Here is a 20,061-nt window from a genome sequence, read left to right on the forward strand (position 1 = left end):
TTAACTTACTTAATATTGTTTAAGAAGTTAGTATAATTTGGTTATTTGAGATCCGTGCAATGCACAAAGTATTAGTTATTAAAAGTTATAATCGTAAAATAATTAAGTTGCAAAATATTCTACTTTCAAAATAATATCTAGACAGATGGAATAGTTTACTATGAAACTACTAAGAAATTGAAATTTTATAAAACAAGATACTAGACAGTAAATTAAAATAAAATAAAAATTGAATATTCTGCGTAGTGCGAGGCTTGAAAGAAACTGGTCCAAAAGTTTTTCTTCTATTGCCAGAATTACAACATAACTTCAACAAAGATATGCTCTTACAAGCTGTCTCGTTGCTATTTCCACTAAATCTTATCTGCATTTACACTACGCAAACAACTTTCAGTGGAAACAGCAAAAAGAAGCTTAAGAACATACCTACAATTATTATGGGTCCTGCTGCGTTTTTCACTAAACAACATTATTCTTAGTTTCTTAAACTCAAACCTTTTCCTTGCTATCAAACATGTTGATACCTGGACTAGGTTCTCTCTTTCAACCACATTGATTGGTATTTTTCCGCACTTGTGGGAGCAGTTAGGTTGAGAGCGTTATGCATACACCTGTGGTAAGAAAATTCCTCAACTGTTCCATCGGTTCTCATCAACTGAAAGCAGCGGCTAGTTGAATCCTTTAAGCTTAAACCAATCTGCAACAGGTCGAAGAATATTACACAATGAAAGAGAAGTATGAACCACCATTAAATGTTGTAAATATCTGACTATCAAGCAAACATTTTACTTGAGTATAGAATTACTTGAGGCACATGAAGGGTACTGGTACTTCAATTACACTTTCCTGAAAGGTCATAAAAATGTACAATAGCCTATCTAGATGTTTTGTTTCACCGAGTATCCTCAACTGGAAAAGAAGATCCACGTTTCAATGAAGAAAAGTAAAAAGGCTTAGAAACATACAAGGAGACCAACACTTTTTATACTGGGAACTCTGTAGAACAAGTAAATCTTGTGGAAAAATGTTGTTGCAACTTCAAAAAATTGTGATGGCAAAGGTTGTCCACTCTATTTTTCTCATTGATGAAAACACAAAGTTGCTCGTCATAAATTTGCTGTCAGATCTACGCAAACTGGAACAAAAATATATGCATGTACTACCTCGGTTCCTTTTCCCAGAAAGGTTGGTACCATTTGGGCATGTCCCTCCTCCCGCAGGCTACTTATCTAAATATGCGAGAAACTACTACTTCACGGTTAAATATATAATTTAAATTTATTAATTTTAAAAAATTATATTATTAGAAACTGAACACTTGTTGTATCTTCTTGGCTAATAAATACAATCATTATGTAATTAATTTAAGTAATACATTCAGTTCACATGAGCTAAAAAAATAAATACATTCAGTTCACATCATGATAAAAAATTATAACATTAAAGCTATTCATTTTTAATAGTGATATCAACGATTAAAATAGTAATTAGAAGTTTTCTATTACAAAATCACACAGTTCCACAAATATTACTAATTTGTGAAATATGACGGAAAGACAGAAAAAAAAGTCACTGAGAAAATTATGGAATTATGAGACAGGCAGAAAAAGAGGAAAGGCAAAAATAAACACAAGATTCCCAGAAGAGAAAACCATAAAGAAGAGATACATCCTTAAGGAGAAAAGAAACAGAGGTTACCAGTAAAAAAGAGAAGAACAGAGGAGAAAAAATCTAGAGCAAATATTCCTGTCTGACATTAAAACTGCGAATAATAAAGCTTTTGACTGAGATCCAATATGATTCAGCATAAGCACTTGTTTACATTTTAAACGTAATAACTTCGATTTACCATTCCAATATAGGTTTCCTTATTTACTTTCTTTCTATTAGTCGGTGGTAGATCTAGAAAATTGCAAATTATGTATCGTTTTACTAAAACTCAACAAAGTCCAGAAGTAGGGTTCATACTTTCAACCAATAGTTTTGGGGGTCCAATACAAAACCTTATAATTGTCTCTTGCTTGGACTAGAGCACTGGGTCACTGAACACTATTCTTACCAAGTGACAGAAAACCTACTAGGGTCAGTGCCATTTTATACAGTTGTCAGTAAGGATACTAAACCTGGAAAGTGACAGAAAAGAAATATGAAGAAATCTAGTTACGGTAGTTATCCGAGAAGTTTCCTACTTGGTACTTGCTAATTCCTACATCCGACTATCCAAAATGAGCTATTTTAAAACAATAATGACTATGCTTTCAAAAATTATTGAGCAACCTGATTACAGAAATTCCTCTTTCTTGACTTTGTAGGTTTTTGTTACTACTTACTTTAATTCCTTGAAGCCCACATCCAATCTTTTCAGATGATCGAGGGTGAAAGAAGAGAGCCGCCGCTGCAATGGCCTCGTCCAACTCCCTTAATTGTTGATTAATTTTATACCTGCAACAAAACAATAATCATCTATCTAAATATTGTTCATTAAGACCAAAGTCAAAAATCAAATGCTCTCATACTCAATAACTAAAGCAATTGTCAGATGCCCTTTAGTTTGTGTGAACATGAGCTTCAAGTTGCATTAAGTTACCAATTACTTAATCTGCGAGAAGTTTTTTCATCTTGGATTTTAGAGGAACGAAAAGCAAGAAGTTGATCCATAAAGTTATCCTGGTTATAAAGATTTATTAGGTTGCTTAGTTGCTGTTTTTCTACTTCACTTGCTGGATTTATTTGCCTATTCTACTCCATTATCATCTTTTAATAACCTACGCAATCTTTTAAGAAACTCCAATTCACTCTCTTATCCTTCTCTACGAGTTCCACTCTCCTGCACACCTTATTCTTTCCTAGGAAAGAAATTGGGAACCAAACACACATTCAGAGGCTACAAGTTGATAATCAAAAGTTGAAAGCCATGAACTAAAAGCAAAACAATAATCCTTGAGGTGGAACAGTGCAAAGGCAATTCTTACACACAAAGAATCGTGATAAAGTTTATTCAGTTCTTATTCGAGTCCTTAAAATGGTACAGTTTCAACAAAAAGTATCATACATTAATGATACAGTAATATTTATTTAGGGTCAACTATCAAGTGGGTGATTCATTGCAGTTGGATATCTCAAGGGGTCACCCAAGTGAAATTGGTCTCAAAGCAATCACTAAAGTAATTAAAAGGCACATACAGTTAAATCCGGTGAAACTTAAGAAGACCATTGACACTTACTGTGACAGAGTAGTGACGTAGTGTGTGACATGGGTTGAATAGAAAAGCAATTAACATTTAAGAATCCTACTCATGAGTATTGCACAGACCAACATTGAGGAAAGAAAAACTAATTTCAAATTTTTGCTTAAATTTTCCTTCTTCCTGATAAAACTAAAACGTAAAACCATGACCCATCGAAAGAGCCATCATTAATCACAAATTAGCATTATCAAGCATCACCATTCCCTCGTAATAAAAAGATGTGGCAGTAAAAGACCCATCCATCATATCGCTACACCTATGATGGTAACTCGCTGGCCGATCCACCACCAGCAACATTTCAGATCCAGAGGTCGACAGCCCACTAAAAAAATGTTGAGCCCTTGACCTTGGCTATCATCCAGGTTATTAAGATGAAATGATAAATCTGGGTCAGCCACCACACGCCTCAAAGTATACGCTCTCACAGCTACATACCCAAATTGGATCCAACCCTGATGGAGTGACAACCGCTCCAAAGGTTGACAGTATTGTTCCGCTCACCGTTGTCTTAAACTGACACAACACACAATAGGTTGGTCGGCTGAGTAGTAAGACGAGTTAAGAGTAATAGTCTCCTTGGGTATCTTGGGGTTTGGGCTCATCAATTATATTGTGGTGATGGTCAGAATGAAACGAGTAAAAACCTTTGCCAGAAAAAAGAATCTTGGTCAACGACGGAACTGTGAAATATAAGATGTTTGATTTATAATTTTCTGAGCTAATTTGGACATATAATACAATTGAGTTAAAAGTACAAACCTAATTTATTTAATTTCCTTGGTGTTAGTGAGTAGAATTTTTATATATTATTTTCATCTTTTATTTATATTACAACCACGTGCCAAACCTGAAACCACATCACTGCCTCGGTCACATTAAATGCCACGTATAGTGTAAAAAGACGTCAGAAATTTTTTTGAAGTTAAATCACTTTGTTGGGTATAGTTAATCAAATTTTCAGGTGCCCCGTAGGTCCAAGTTTTATGGACAGCCACTGTAAGTGAGCAATTAGCCAAAAAGTATAGTTGACTCAAATTGATATAATATATTCAAGACATTGTGGATTGACACACTAATCCAGGAGAATTTGAATATCTAAAACTAAATCAAGTATTATATGATATATGAACAAACAAGTATAAGAAACATGCTACAGAGAACGACTTACTTCTGTAAGATATGCCTCAACTCTTTAGACATCCATATGAAGTGTGTTGCCTTGAAATTCTTTCTCAAAAATTCGCTTTTCTTGGCAAGAGATTTGATGGATATATTGCTGAATTCACAAGGTACGCTGACTTTCTGGCCACCGGCACTGACTTGGCTACGAAGCAGATTATAAATATTTTCGGGTTTATCTACTTCATGGCCCTGATGAGATGATAAGCAACATTACCCCCAGATTAGAAAAGTGCTAACTACATTCTGAACAGGACTAGAATATTAATATATTTCTCCAAATTGCAGATGTGAGGAGCACAGATAAAAAAAATTAAATAACAAGAATTTTTGAGAAAAAATATCTGGTATTTGCAACAACTGTAAATAGCGCCTTCACGACATCGTGCAAATGTTAATAAAAAGAAACTAAAACTGGCATCAAAGAACATTTTAAGATCATCTTCACGGCTGAAGTGGGATGAACCTCATAAAGGCTATGTGCTTCCTAGCAGGTTATTGACATAGAAGATCATAAGCCTTGCGCCTAGTGACAAAGGCAGTTCAAATCTATGCAGGGGTGATTTAATATTAGAATATACTCCTTCAATTCCATTTCACTCAAACTGGCATAGTTGATGTATTTTTTATATTATAGCCAATATTTATTTTCAAAATTAATGTAATATGTATATATAAGCAGTTATTAGAAACTACATTAAATAAATTATCAGTTTCAAACTTTAAATTAATCTAAAACAGTATTTTTTAACTCTTAGTCAAAACTTTGCAATCCGACCAGAAAAATTCAAGTATGCCAGTTTGACTAGGACGGGGAGAGTTTAAAAATTGATAATATACCTATAATATAGTACAAAATTTTATTTTACAAAGGAAGACATTATAAGACAAGATAAATTACTAAAAATAGTAATTTTCAAGAAAACTGTATACTTGCATCAAACTACACATCCCTTACATAATAGAAGAGTATGAAAGAGTTAAGAATTTGAGAACTGTCACTTGTTTGATCAGAGAGCATACAAGCTACAGCTAAATAACTAAAACAAGTTGTTTTAGTTAAAGTGGTGTGTGCATGCAATTAGTATTACTAGGTTGATACAAAAATTTAGACTTAGTCCAGTAGTCCAAAACAATATAAAGTAGAAAATAGGTGGGCCAAACTACATATTTAATACAGTAAGATTGATGGACAGGGGCCTTTTCTAGTTGTCTCAGAAAAATGTAGTAGATCAAGCAAGTAAAATTTACAATCAACAAAAACAAAAAGGTTTGGAAGAAACAACTATTAACAATACATTATCTATCAACACAAAATTCTTTCTTATTTTACATGTTATGTGACTTTTAACATATAGAGCATTAACGTGCTAAAAAACCTCAGAACTAGAAACATCTGAATTAGGAAATCTTGTACATAACGTTAAAATAATGGTGCATGATTGCATATTAAATAATTAACTCTTACAAATATAACCTTAAGCTGTAAATACCAGTCACATGATCAATCACTTAACACTGCTTTCAACACAAAAATAACCATGACAAACCTTCCCGGAGTATATGATATCAAATTGTGCACCAGTCCCTAGAGAAGGAGAGTTTCCCCACGACAATGCATCTATGCTACCCTGAAGATTATCCACGGTACCCTTTTTTGCAGCATTTATAAAGCAATCAGAGGGACTCTGTAATACATTCAACGTGCAAACAGATAAAAAACTGTAAAACATGTGTTGTTAAATGATAGGAAATCTCGAAAAAGATAATAGAAAAAATAAAAAGTATTGAGTTGAAATGAACTAACGGAAAAGCATGCTTGCGTAAAGGGTGAAGAAACTTCTGTCTGTTTTCTTTGTCGTGCCAGCCCACTCGCACTCAGAGCAACAAATTCTCCCGTAAATGAAAGACAATCAGCAATAAGAAGTAAATGTTCAGGTAGTACAGCCTTCCCAGTATCAGATACTGCAGATGCCAGTTTCTGCACACAAAGTATACTTTTTACATCTTTCCTTCTCAAGTCAAGACCAACCCATGTCAACAAGAGATAAAGAAGGTATCACGAAAGAGATGAAAATTTTCTCTGAATTGTATTAATAAACTTTGAGTTTTGATATGCAGCTTTAAACTAAATACTATGAACCTACATTTAAAAACTGTGCCTTTGCAAACTCAATTCCAAAGGCTGAGGCTGCAACTTTAATATCTTCAGCATAACTGCGGTTCCAATCAATCATATCCATCAGTTGGATGCAATCATCCAATAGGACAGCCCACAATCTCGATCTGTCGCAGGTCTCTGACATGAAAACTCGTACATAAAGCTCCCCAGATACACCCATATGTGAAGTTGATATTTTCAAAATATCTTTCCATAAGATATCCACCTTATGCACATTTGAGGATCCTAAACATGATTATGTGTCATTAAGAAAATAATCAAATTTATAAAAAACAAACTATATGCATTGAATATCTAAGGAAATGTTGATACCTTGAACTAAGTAGTAAAATAGTAATAGATCCAAACGGAGGACTAAAAAATTAATGCTACAGTGTTAACAGGAGAGAAATATTCAAATCTTAAAGTAACTATTATAACCTTTTATGACACTTTTGAGAAATAAAGGTATCACTGTGTCTTCAAGAGTTTCCAGCTGTGTACCGGAGTTCATGTTGCTTCCAACTATTCTAATATTGATACAAAATGAGGCAATATCTTTCTCCTGGGAACAGTCTCTGCTGATCATAAAAAAAACAGAAGGAAGAAATCAAGTTTTACACAAGAATGATAAGCTTATGTACGCAAATGCTGTGTTGCCAAAAATAGAAGCAGATTCATTTTGAGAAACACTGTGTTACATGGATTATATTGCAAGTATTGTCAGACAAGCAAAAAGTGGAAAGTCTAAATATTTTTAAGGGACAGAGGAGACCAAATGTGTGAGATGGAGCACATATAATTAGGTTTGCAGAACATGGAAGTTCTGATTTAACACAACCTGAATAAAGGCCTCATTTAAATGCAAGAGGCGAAATATTGATAAAGCAGAATTCCTTTCAGAACAAATATTGACAGCTACAAATTTAATCAGTTCTATAAGTAGAGCTCACGTTATAGTCCACTCATATTTAATATATGGGTCAGGTTCCACTCAGAACACCCTATTCTTAGAACCTCAGAACTATTATATGCATTATGCTGCAGTACATATTACTTTCTCATAAAAATTCATTTATTATTAATTGTTTTTCTAGATAATCATATCCTTAAACATATTATAAGAGTACAATACAAGTTGTGTCATGCGCAAAACAATATATTTGTTAAAAAAATAATTATGTAATTTAGGAAAAAAATATTGTGTGCTGCAGAAGTACACCATACTCTATATTTTACAAATAAATATTATTTATTGTAGAAAAACTTAATATATTGTGTACTGCAGCACCATGGATATATACCAGCCGCTATATTAAACAAAATCTAAGGTAGAGATTAGTCCCAAGTTATAAATTTAATATAAGGTTCTAATTTGAACCTAACCCTGATTATATATATATACAATGAATTATCGTGATACCTCATCAACTAGTATACATGCTTACTGCTAATTACAATAAACTAATTATTAGCTCGAATGCATTTCTATAGAATCTTAAACTATCTAACAATACCAGGAACAACTAAAGCAATAAAAGATTGCCTACTTGCTAGTAATCTGCAAGTCTGGAAGTTGGGAATTCAGTTTTACTCGATTAGAATTCCAACTCAGGTGGAGCGCGTCAATGACAGATTGGACTTTTATCTGTTTTCTTTCTGCCATTACCTGCAACAACACGAAGTTATGCCAAGAACTGTAATTTGAATGAAAGCATATTATGTTTTTAAAATGTCTCACCTTGTTTATATGAAAATGGCAAGCCCATGAACTAACATGGGTCTGTCCACAAGGTTCCAACATTATCATCACCGTAGAAACAATGTCTAAGAATTGTACTCTTTCCAAATGACTTTTAATCTCCAAGGCTGCATATTCAAACCCATAGGGCACCCTTCTGAGCTTTTCTGAAATGAATAAAGAGGCTGCATTGTTCACCTTATTGCCGCCACACTCTAATATTTCCTGCAAAATCAAATTTTAGTTTCATTGTAATTATAAAGGTATTCGGAAAATAAAGGATAACTGCAATTATAGCTCGAGCACATTCTAAGCTTTTTTTCTCATCAAAGAAGGCAAAGTTGCTTAGAGAACCCTTATATTGCAACCTTAGTGAAATGAGTCCAACAATGTGGAAGTACCTCAAACAAGTAAACTGGATTATAGTGCAACAAAGAAAAAGGGTTAAAATTCAGCAGCGTGCAGTGTAAACAAGAACGAGACTAGTAACTTAATAACCCAGTCAATCTTGTCAACACTTTTTTGAAAACTAGATTCTATCTATTATTGTGTTTGGTGAGTATGTGGCATTCTGTGCTAATGTAAGCAACTGCGGTTAGAAACAGAACAACCAACATTCCTCCTATCTTATAGGGGAAAGTTTAACAAAATTAAAAGCAATTATTCATGGCCTATCTCAAATTTCTAAAGATGAACCAACTGGTAATTGTTAATACAGAATTGCAGATCCCCCCACCTAAAAGCAGAGTAAGTCAATCTTGTGTACTATGATTTGACCTCTTCTTTTTGTTGTTTTCCCTGATTTTTCCAATAAATCTAATTGTTTAAAAGGCTGAGATAAACACATACAAGTGCAGACATGTTTACTAGATTAGCATAGATACTCAGCCATAAACACTTGCCCAAGTTTTCTTATATCAGATATAGCCTTAATAGGAAGAGCATTAAATGAGCTGAAGTGCAGTGTGTGCGTAAAAATGAGCTGAAGTGCAGTTGCGCGCACACATTAGATATATATAGAGAGTAGGAGATGACCTTCAAATTTAGAAGAGGAGAGGATTCAAGTGCACTAATTGGTTGATCCAGGGCACTATATGCCGCTTCAGAAATAGCGCAAGCAGCCCATGAACCAACTGGTTGGCCACCCGCTGTGCAAACACCATTTATAGGTGTCTCATCAGGAATATTTTCTGGAAAAGTGGGATTAATATTATGAGAAAATTGAACAACTTGGTTGCCAAAGGCACTTCTCACTGTCCCGTCATACCCCATGCACAAGTCCCGCATGAAAAACATTATCCTTCGAGTCAGCGTACCGGATATATCTGCATGACCACCAAAAGAACCATCTCTGTTTGTCAGTGAGTGAACAAAACACTCTAGTGGATTCAATCCTGAGAGAAAAGAACTTTGGATTACTGCAGAAGGGATGTATGAACTGGAATTTTTTGGAAAATCATCAGTTAAATTGAGTGAATCCAGTTCCTTTTGACTATTCCATGCGCCACAAGAAAGTTGCTGGGGTATTCTGAAAGAAAGTGTTACTGAAGAGTGCTGCAAGCCAAGGCAAAGTCCATGCTGGACAGCCCGAGTTAAGTTACTCTTCTTGCTTCCCGCCTTTAACATGGTTAAAAAAGAATTGTCTTCACTTGCATACTGGTAAAATAGGTTCTGAATATCCTTGAACACCTGCTTGAATGCAGAAACATAGACTTGATTGAGAGCAGCTGACTTCTGTCGGTCATAAAACAAGTGGTCAACTCCAAAATCTCTAGCAGACTCACTTTCTTCAAAGTTTCCACTTAGGAAATCCAGATTGGAATCCACCATCAATAGTTTTACAAGAGATGTGTGCTCAGCATCCCGCAGACCACAACGAACTTCATCAATCAAATTCTTCCGGGAGTGTGAATCGGAAGAGAGGTACATGTCAGCCAGTGAAACACTTAGTCCCCGCATTGACAACCACTCGCTGAGAACTCCCTGAGCAGCATGTAGGAAGTCAAGAAATTCTCCTTGGCAGTGACTTAGTAGGCTATGCAGAAGGTTTCCCTTGGTATCACGTAACCAAGAAGAAGCATTTTGAGAAAATATGACTTCCCCTTTAATAATTTGAACAGCGCTTGACGGACACTTATAATAAAAATCTTGAGGTAGAAGCAAGCTGAATAACTGTTTGCCTGTCCACCAACAGGTATCTGATGAAGTGGCTTTGGAATTATTATTGCACGAAGATGACTTGAAAATGGCTGGCAATTGCAGTGAACGAGCTTGTTGACAAAACATTTGAAGTTGCTGCATTTGAGGACGGTTTAAAAGCACTCCGTCCTCTATTACTAAATGAGCGGCGGTTAAAGTATCCTGTGTAAGTGATAGAAGATTTTGACCACTCTGAATATCTATCAACTGCTTGTCCAAAGCAACCAGCTCTTGCAGCTCTACTCTAGAATCCATGGATTGTGGAACATAACCATGATAACAGTCACCATCGAAATCCCCACGAAAAGGAGAGCAGATTAAAGGATTGAGAGAAAGAATGGACTTTGTAGGAAGAATTTTAACAGATAGAGCAATCAGTGAATGAGGGTGAATAGATGGTGGCCTATTGATCAAAACAATATCTCCATCACGGAGAGGTCTGTGTATAGTGTCCCCAATCTGCAACTTATCATCCTTCATTGTTACACGAACTAGTCCACCATCTCGACGAACATAGGTTTCCCCTCTAGTCAAAATCCTTAAACCAAGATTTTCCCAGTTTTGTGAATTCAGCTGTTCAGAAATTTGCATTACCTGTGCAATATGACAAGGCACACCAATTTCATCAATTTTTATACTGGGATCACCCACTACAACCATGCGGAAAGTATGATCAGATCGTTTCCCCAAAATAAGCTCTTTTATGAACTTCAGACCAGACATCTTTGGAGCAGCATCTTCATTTTGAATAAACATCTGAGGACCAGTAACTTTCGCAGACACCTTCTCCGATTTTAGCTGACATATTTTTTTTGATGGCAGGTGATAAGTAAGTGTAATAGTTAAGATAGATTCAGACAGTATAAAAAAAGAAGGTATGATTCATTACTCACCTTAGACATTTTAAGACAGTCCAGAACACGAGCACTCAGCTCATTAGCTGAACCTTTGAAATCAACTAGCTTCCTATAAAACCTTGTTCGTTCATCCTGATATCATTGACCAGTAAAAATCAGTGTGAGCAAAGAAAGTAAAAAATTTAAAGAATAAATTTATTCATTTACACATTACGATTAAAAAATACAGTTGACTCACAAATCTCATTTGCTGTCCGCATTCATTTACACGATGGGAGTTGGGAGTAACAGGAAAATTTTTCATCGAGATCAAGTTATTTTTGCCTTTGACAAAATTTTCAATAAATTTAGGATTGATTCCCTTAAGCAATTCCTGCACCTATGTATGACATGACAAAGAATTAGAAAAATAAATGAAGAGGTTCTCCAAACAAACAAGTTAAATTCACTGAATTTTATATAGAAGTAGAAGCTAGGGTGGTAATTGAACAAGGAGGCACTAAATGCATATTTCAGTTGTAGATACAACATCACCACAAGATTTAATAACCAAACTGGAAACTCACATCTCATACAAACCTCACTTCATTCAATAGACATTCTGGTTTCAGGCTTAATAAGCTTTACTGTACTAGACTATAACAATGCTTGGTTTGAACTTAAAGGATGTACGAAGCCTTGAACTTCACTTAATAGTCATATTAACATCTAGAACTTCAAGCTTAAGATAATACTAAAATAATTATTTTGAGGACGCAAAACTTTGTCTTTATACATTTCCTACCAACATACCATAACATCTACCTGATAAATTTATATTTAACCTGCTTTATTTCTTGGATTTCAGGGTGCTCAACATTTTGGCAAGAAAGATTACAAGTGCCACCACTAAAATTAAGATAATATGATTCATGATTGACCGCCAACCACATGAAGTCGCAACTCTATTTATTGCTACACCTATGACAGTCCCCACTCCCCAATATAAGAAATATAATTTGGTAATGGGATAGATGGAAATAACTAAAGGATACGGGAAAAATGTGAAAAATGAGTAAAATGTATATACACTGATAATTTAGTAGAAGAGGAAGAAACCTGGGCATGTGATAGACTTCTTTCATAAGGTTTTAATGCACTTCCTTCTTCTTGTGGATCATTCTGAAGGAAATCCCAGTAATCAGAAGCTATACTTGGAGTTCTCAAGCGTTCACTTATTTTAGCATAAATTACTGTACTTCCAAATATTTCTGGGCTGGATACTTTAAATATTGGTCTTGGATATAGATCTTTCAAATGCCCCTGTTATAAGATAGAGCATTCCTTCATATAAGAGGCTGATACATGGAAGAGTGAAACAAAATAGCTACATCGACTTACATCACAATATTTGCAACGCCCATGCTTATTACTAGTTGATGTGCTACGCCCATGCTTCTTATTAGTTGATGGTGAACTAGCACTCTGGTAATGACAAGTAGAAATGATCAATGTCAAGCAAAATCTAAAGGCAAATTTGCTTTCAACATGGACAAACATATTTTATATCTTAATTGCTTGATGGAGATGCCAAATACATCTGATAATTAAGTAGAGGAACATCTCCTTGTAACCACTCTACACAAAAGATTTATTTGGCATAATTCCATAAAATTTAGCACATTACAACTGTGTCATGACAAAAATCAGATCATCCATAACAGCTACAATTTATAGTATGTGACCTTTATTTAATTTCACTTCAAGTGACTTATAAACTAGAGTCTCAAGGTCGTACTACACTAGGGAATAGTGTTGGAGTAAGGTTTGAGACCAAGTTGTAGATTTAAGTTGAACAGAATAAACCCACAAGGTCGTGCCTGATGTCTGTGTTGAAGTTAATATTCATTTTATAGAACAAAATTACGGCATTTCAATCCTAAATTTTTGTTTTGTCCAAGTCATAGTGCAGAAGGGAATATCATATGTGAATTATGTCTTGAAAACATATGCCCCGCAAATATGGCTGATGCTAACACAGAACTTTAAATGCAATGTATTTGCATTCGGTATATTTATAGGTAAAGTACAACCAAACTCTGTAATGACCACAGGAATGTTTGATATGTCTTCAATTTAAAGACCAAACACTGTAATGTCTTCATATGTGTTGTGTGTACACGTGTGATTGTCAATTTGAGATCATTTTATCCTCCAATTTAAAAAAAAGACGGTAGGAAGTAATTTACAATATATAATTAACTACAAAATACAAGATGGTTATATTTCAAATTAATAAATTCAATACGTCCTAAAATTAAGTCAAAATTCAAAATAACTCTTATGAGTACTTTAGAGCAATTCAAATTCCTAATAGTGAGGTAAATAAGTTCAGGAAACTCTAACAATATTGTACTCTCTATACGATTTTGGATGTGGAAATGACAAAACAATAATTGGTCACCCAGAAAATGAGTATTGTATTGCAGCACAAAGACACAGCAATAGCAGTTTTACTAAGGTCACTACAAAAGGGTGCAGTACCTGACCTTGGTCCTAGTCCGTTCAGATTTACATTTTACACAGATTCTATTCAAAATCTTTGCTACATCTGATATGAAGTAAGGGTGGAGAATTGTGTGCGGAAATTTGATACACCCGAAATGACCTGCAAATGTTCATAAATAGTAGATACATCCAGTAAGAAGGTAAATGACGGTAACTTTAAGGTATATGTAATTTTCCAATTGTACCTTCACAGGTTTTCATATTTTTTGCATCGCATGTTAGGCACTGAGAAGACATTGGGGAAGGAATTCCAAGCGTTGGATGTATTACATCGTTGGGTACTTCAATTTCTTTAACAGACATCTTCTCCTGCATATTATTTGACATGAAAATTGATTGCGACAAACTTTGAAGATATAATAATAAGACAAGTTATAATAAACTTATTGCCACTCAATAAAAAAAATTACAAAAATCAAAAAATATATAAATACAAAACTTACTACATCTTCCTCAGTCACAATGCCAAACGTAATGCTGCTCAAGAATCCTGATGCAACTGCTTGCTCTGCATAATCATAATCCATAGGAACTTGGAGCTGCAGTTCCCCTGAAAATTATGATGTCCAAAAAATTCTAAATGAAGGAAACTATTTATAGCTATAATAAACAATTAGATAATATCCTAATAATGTAAAAAAAATCCAATGACACCCTCTGGTACACCAGAGATGAATTTACAAAAATCAAGTTTAGAGTTTTAACAAGCTCTTGTCTTGGGGAAATTCTTGGTTGGAAATAATGTTTATACTATTAATATTTAAAAATCCCATCTGGTGAACAATACTGGCACCATGACCCTCACTGTTTGACATGTTAGCTAGAAAATATAAAACTATGGAGCTCTATCTGTAATTAATGTGATTTTTCACTTTTAAGGAATGTATCCACCATCCTACTACGAAAATCTACCATCAACCGATATAGATTATAAAAGTAAACAAGTGTAGTCTTTATAAATTTAATTTTCTTCATTCACCAATCGTCATTTAGCGAAACACTAGTAAGAAATTAAACTTCAACGCAGCTAGGGGCAGTGATTTTAGACACAATTGGAAACATGACCCGATTCATGACACAATTCAAAGAGAAAAAACCTGAATATGACACAAACATGTTAAACCCGAAAACAACACTAAATAATTTTATATGTTTATTAAAATCAAATTTAATTTAACCATGGACCAACCCGAATTTGACCCACTTACGAACACACTGAATTCACCGGAATAAAATAAATGAACACACCGCCAATTCAATGAACTCCCATTGAACCGATAAAACTAGTTTCTCACTTTTCCGAGAAGTTCATGCACCAAACCCTCGAAATCAAAATCATAAAACCAGTGCATAATCCCTAACCACATTGCATAGCCCTCAAATTCCAACCCTTCAAACCCCCAAAAACAAAATCACCATGATAAACAAATTAGCATCACTGATCACCCCATCAAACAAAACCACACATACCTAAAATCAAAACCTACCCACATCAAGAAAATCAACAAGATCATCTGGAACCAAACCCCCACATTGATCAAACAACAACCAATAATCAAACATATCACAGCCATTAAAAACAAAAACTTCAAATATAAACAAAATCACTTAAAACCCTCTTGACTTACCTTAAAAAACGCAACTTTCCACTTAAATCACCACCCAAATCAGCTAAGAACAAGAAAAAGCACACCCTTTATAGAACAGAAGCAATATAAGGTAAAAAAAACACAAATTCCCGAGAATAAAAGGTGGGTTCTAGACTTTTAGTCCTAATAAAAACACTAACTTTAAGACATACAGCTTTTTATAAAAAAGATGGTATGTATAAAAAGGTCTTTACTACTATAAAATAAAGATTTGTTTATGTTGGGAAGCTGAGTAACAGAAGTTGTTTACCTGTGGGATTAATCTGTATAAATGGCGGTCGACAAAGATTTGTAAGTATGTGTCTGTGTATACATGGAATGCAGAAGCCTAAAACCCTTGGTTTAACAAAAGTAGCAGTTCCAATGTGTTCATGTGAGTACACAGTTTGCTTCTAAGGGGGTATACAACTTATGGGGGTACTCGCCTTTCGAGACCATGTTTTTTTCTGTATTTTATATCTAAACATTTTTTTTAATATATTTAATACTTCTAAACTTAATAAAAATCTAAAAAAATCACAAATCCTTTTTCAATTAAATATTTATATATACGTTTATGAATAATGCAAGGGTTACTAAATTGGTACCAAAAATGGATTCAAATTAGAGCGGGCAATCGGGTCGTGTCGTGTACTTTCGTGTCATGTAATTTCGTGTTTCGTGTACGTAAACATGAAACCCGTATCCGACCCGAAATGATTTCGTGTACCCATACGTGAAACCCATATCCGATTCGAATCGTGTCGTGTACTTTCCGTGTACTTTTTGTGTATATTAAATAAAAAATTAATATAATATATATACATATAATATATAAAAAAAATCTATTTTAAAGTATAATTTAATGAAATATGGAGAGTGTATATATAAATATATATTTTTTTACATAGTATTCTATAAAAACTTGTAAATATTTATATTATATACATAAATATATGCATGTGTTATATATATATATATATATATTTATAAATATATTTATCTCGTGTAATTTCGTGTACCTAAATTGAAACTCATATCCGACACTAAATCTATCGTGTAATTTCGTGTTCGTGTACATTCATGTTTCGTGTACCAAAAATTAAAACCCATATCCGTATTTTTCGTGTCGTATTCACGTGTCGTGTACCAAATTGTCAGCTCTAATTCAAATATCACGAATTATGTAGTGATTGACCATAAAATTAATTAATAATAATGGATACCTGCATTTTCATTCATTTGACCCATAGCATATCATTTCATATTGTTCAAGTCATTAATAACAATTAACTGAGAAATAAATTTTGATACCCAATTTACCCCTTATAACACTATTCCACATTTATTTGCACTTATACTGAAACTCTCGAATTTTGATTATTAAGAATTAAGAATGCCTACAAAGCAAATTTCGAAGATAAGAACTATGTGTATATACAAAAATAAGGTTACAAAATGTTATTTTGTTAACGTATATAATGTTATTAGAATTATTCTATAATCTTGTTATTATTTATTATAATAATTTACTTGTTATGATATTTTTCTTTATTATTGTTTAGTTTTAAGTTATATAAATCACTCTTCTAGTATAATCAATAACAAGTTCGTATTATAATAAACCTAACTTTTCTCTTAATTTTTTATTCATTATCATGATATCAAGTCTCATGATTCGACCCGGGATAGGTTAATAGAGAGCCGCTTAGTGACTTTCATATGTTGAGTTTAAAACATGTATTTCGGTTATTTTTTCCTCTAAATCGAATTTTTTTATGCTGTTGAGTTTTGATCATGATTGCTAAATTTTTTTTTGCTTCCAATTTGTTGAATTTCTTGGTAATACATATTTTGATTTTGGTTGAATTGTTTCTACTGGTTTCTTTTCATTCTGATTGGTAATCTCACGCACGCTCTTTTTTTTTCTCTTTCTCTGTTTGATGATACTAGCTCATTAATAGAATTGTTTTCTCTTTTCTCTTTCTCGCCCTTTTATCTTCCTTTCTCTTTCTCGTGATCAATGATGAGAGTAGCCCTAGGCATATCTGTATACATTTTCATCTTTTTTATTTAGTGTTAAATACATGGGCCCTTTGAGAGCTTATTTTAGTTTACTTGGTATTCTAGGCACACTCGCCTTTTGAGGAATTGTTTTTGTTTATTTGGTACTCTACACTACCCTATAAGTGCAAATAGGCAATGATTTTTTGCTAGCATTGCACGAAAAGCATTGCATTATCAATAAATTTTTCAATTTATTGCAACAGGGTGGAGAAAGCGTTGCATTACATTTAAGATATTGTTGTTAATTACTGTCAATGTTGCGCAGCATGCAATAGTAGAGGTCTTAGCGTTGCATTAGACATTTAGGCTTTGATCATAAAAAGTCTTCATTTTAGTTGAACTATAAGATAAGAGTTTGAAATCGTGCGATTGATCGAGATTAATCAGGCTTTAAAAATCACGATTTTGCGCTGATCACCTTAGTATATGTGATTATTTAAATAGTTGGGTTTCTCAGGCAATTAAAGGACTAATTATTGTATGTACATTTTTGACAGAAAAAGGCTGATCCAAATCTTGAGCATTCAAGCGATGCTCAAATATATTCAATCACTCATAAGCGGGAAGAAGGGCTAGAGTACAAGTCAAATACTGAACAAATAAAGGAGAAATTTAGATACTGGACTAACCATTTTTTGCAGGAAAAAATTCAAAAATTGATGGAAGAGGGAAATGAGGTTGAAGCAAATGCATTTGCTTCTTATGGAAAGGCCCATGCACTAAACTAGCTAGTTGAAAGGACTGGTACTAAGTCTGTCTTGATGTCAACTAAGGCCTCAACTGAACAACAAGTGCAAGAGTTAACTGAAAAGGTAAGGAACCTTGAGAGCGAATTGGAGGCTAAGTTCAACAGGAAATTGTAGGAGAACATGGCTTGAATGGTGAAAAAATTGGGAGAAGCGAATCCTGGTATGATATTCAATCTCGAAGACGTATGTGCCACAGTTTCCAGTGATCAAGAGGAAAATGGTACTTCAGTCACTCAAGGGGCAACTTCTTAGTGACTTTGTTGTGCACCTTATGATATACTAATTTGCTATTTTTGTTCTTTTGAAGAAATATTTAAAGTACTTTTGGTGTTTCAAAGTTAGACTTGGGTGTATGTGGCCGATATAAACTAGTTTGGTATGTTTAGAACTTTTTGGATGCCTGATATGACTATTTTTGTTGAATGCCTGATAAGGCTATTTTTGTTGAATGCCACTTCCGGCAGGTATCATATAAAAAAGACCAGTTATGTCCAAAATTTTATGTTTTCAAGTGTTGCATTTTCCAAAATATGATGTTACAGATTTCATTAAATTGTGTTGCACATGATTATAATATTGTTGTAATTTTAAAAATAGTGTTTCACAATATTGTGTATAGTGTTGCAACCGAATAAAATTGATGTTGCAATTGAATAAAATTAATGTTGCAATTGAATAAAATTAATATTGCATATGCACTAAAATGGTGTTGCATAATCATAATGGGCCTCACAGATGATGTGGCGACATGGGTCCCATTGCTTACGTAGGTGTGTGGGCCATGCTGACGTGGCAAAGTGAGGCCCACAGCTGAGGTGACAAGGTGGGACCAATATTGACGTGTCTTGTCGACGTAGCATGTTGATGTGGTTATGTGGACCTCTGTTGTTGACCTGGAAACTGACGTGTCACTTGCCACGTAGGACCCAGTATAATGTCCCTTCATGCCTTATGCAACATTAACTGTTGTTGCAAATATTTGCCTTTACTGTCACAAAATATGCATAATACAATGCATTTTAGTGTTGCATAAAGTGTCGCATTAGAGGTCTACGGCCACGCCCACATTGGCAACTCCCACCTTGTGTTGTCTATTATCTTATACAACATTATTTAGGTCGTATGCAACTGCAGAGTATGGGTTACCTATGTGCACTTATGGAGTAGTGTTAAATGCATTGGCCCTTCGCGGGATTGCTTTAACTTGTTTTAATTTATTTGGTATTATAGACACATTGCCCTTTCAAGAAATTGTTTTAATTTATTTGGTGCTCTAGGCATATTAGCCATTCACGGAATTGTTTTAGTTTATCTGGTTTTCTAGGCACATTGTTCCTACGAGGGACTTATTTAGTTTATTTGGTGCTATAGGCGCATTGACCCTCAAGGGATTTGATGTTGGGATTGGTTTGATGTTAGAGTTAAATACAGTTTTGTGGGTTAAATTTAGATAGTGGTTGTTGGTTTAATTTCAATACGACTTGGATTTGATTTTAGTTTAGATAAAATTAGGATTTAGTTTGGATTAGATTGGTTATTAAGTTTGATTTTAAATTTGGACTCGATTTCGGTGATTGCAAATTTGCTTTACTTTTGAAGTTATTGACTACATAAACCCTTCTTTTATTATAATCAAGAATAAGTCGTATTGTAATACAACCCCAATTTGCTTTCAACTCTCTATA

The 20,061-nt window shown here is 34.0% G+C and overlaps 1 protein-coding gene across 4 annotated transcripts; it reads right to left on the reverse strand.

Annotated features, from left to right (window-relative positions):
- Nucleotides 1–208: 208 nt before the first annotated feature.
- LOC141666932 (DNA-directed RNA polymerase IV subunit 1-like) lies at nucleotides 209–15,982 on the reverse strand. Of its 4 annotated transcripts, none has more exons than XM_074473186.1 (19): nucleotides 15,832–15,962; nucleotides 15,561–15,603; nucleotides 14,376–14,482; nucleotides 14,118–14,241; nucleotides 13,914–14,032; nucleotides 12,766–12,849; nucleotides 12,484–12,687; nucleotides 11,624–11,764; nucleotides 11,422–11,517; nucleotides 9,365–11,326; nucleotides 8,330–8,554; nucleotides 8,139–8,257; nucleotides 7,030–7,169; nucleotides 6,575–6,834; nucleotides 6,235–6,408; nucleotides 5,978–6,115; nucleotides 4,417–4,619; nucleotides 2,331–2,442; nucleotides 209–697 (listed from the first exon to the last, which is right to left on the reverse strand). In XM_074473186.1, the coding sequence occupies exons 3-19, from the start codon at nucleotides 14,457–14,459 to the stop codon at nucleotides 530–532; spliced, it is 4,353 nt and encodes a 1,450-aa protein (XP_074329287.1). In that variant the 5' UTR covers nucleotides 14,460–14,482; nucleotides 15,561–15,603; nucleotides 15,832–15,962; the 3' UTR covers nucleotides 209–529. The 4 variants fall into 4 exon arrangements, with proteins under 4 accessions (XP_074329287.1, XP_074329288.1, XP_074329290.1 ...); XM_074473187.1 differs by having other exon boundaries at nucleotides 15,561–15,626; nucleotides 15,832–15,961; XM_074473189.1 differs by lacking the exon at nucleotides 15,561–15,603 and having other exon boundaries at nucleotides 7,030–7,166; nucleotides 15,832–15,982.
- Between the last annotated feature and the right edge of the window lie 4,079 nt (nucleotides 15,983–20,061).

The sequence above is a fragment of the Apium graveolens genome, chromosome 6 (assembly GCF_009905375.1).
Source record: "Apium graveolens cultivar Ventura chromosome 6, ASM990537v1, whole genome shotgun sequence".
In the NCBI taxonomy this organism is placed as follows: Eukaryota; Viridiplantae; Streptophyta; class Magnoliopsida; order Apiales; family Apiaceae; genus Apium; species Apium graveolens.

Excerpts from the sequence above, each read along its gene's own strand:
- LOC141666932 (XM_074473185.1), bottom strand. The coding sequence starts at position 14,459 with ATGGATTATGATTATGCAGAGCAAGCAGTTGCATCAGGATTCTTGAGC. Across the intron at positions 14,242-14,375 it reads TTGTGACTGAGGAAGATGTA|GAGAAGATGTCTGTTAAAGA; the intron begins GTAAGTTTTGTA and ends AATAATATGCAG. Across the intron at positions 14,033-14,117 it reads AAATATGAAAACCTGTGAAG|GTCATTTCGGGTGTATCAAA; the intron begins GTACAATTGGAA and ends GAACATTTGCAG.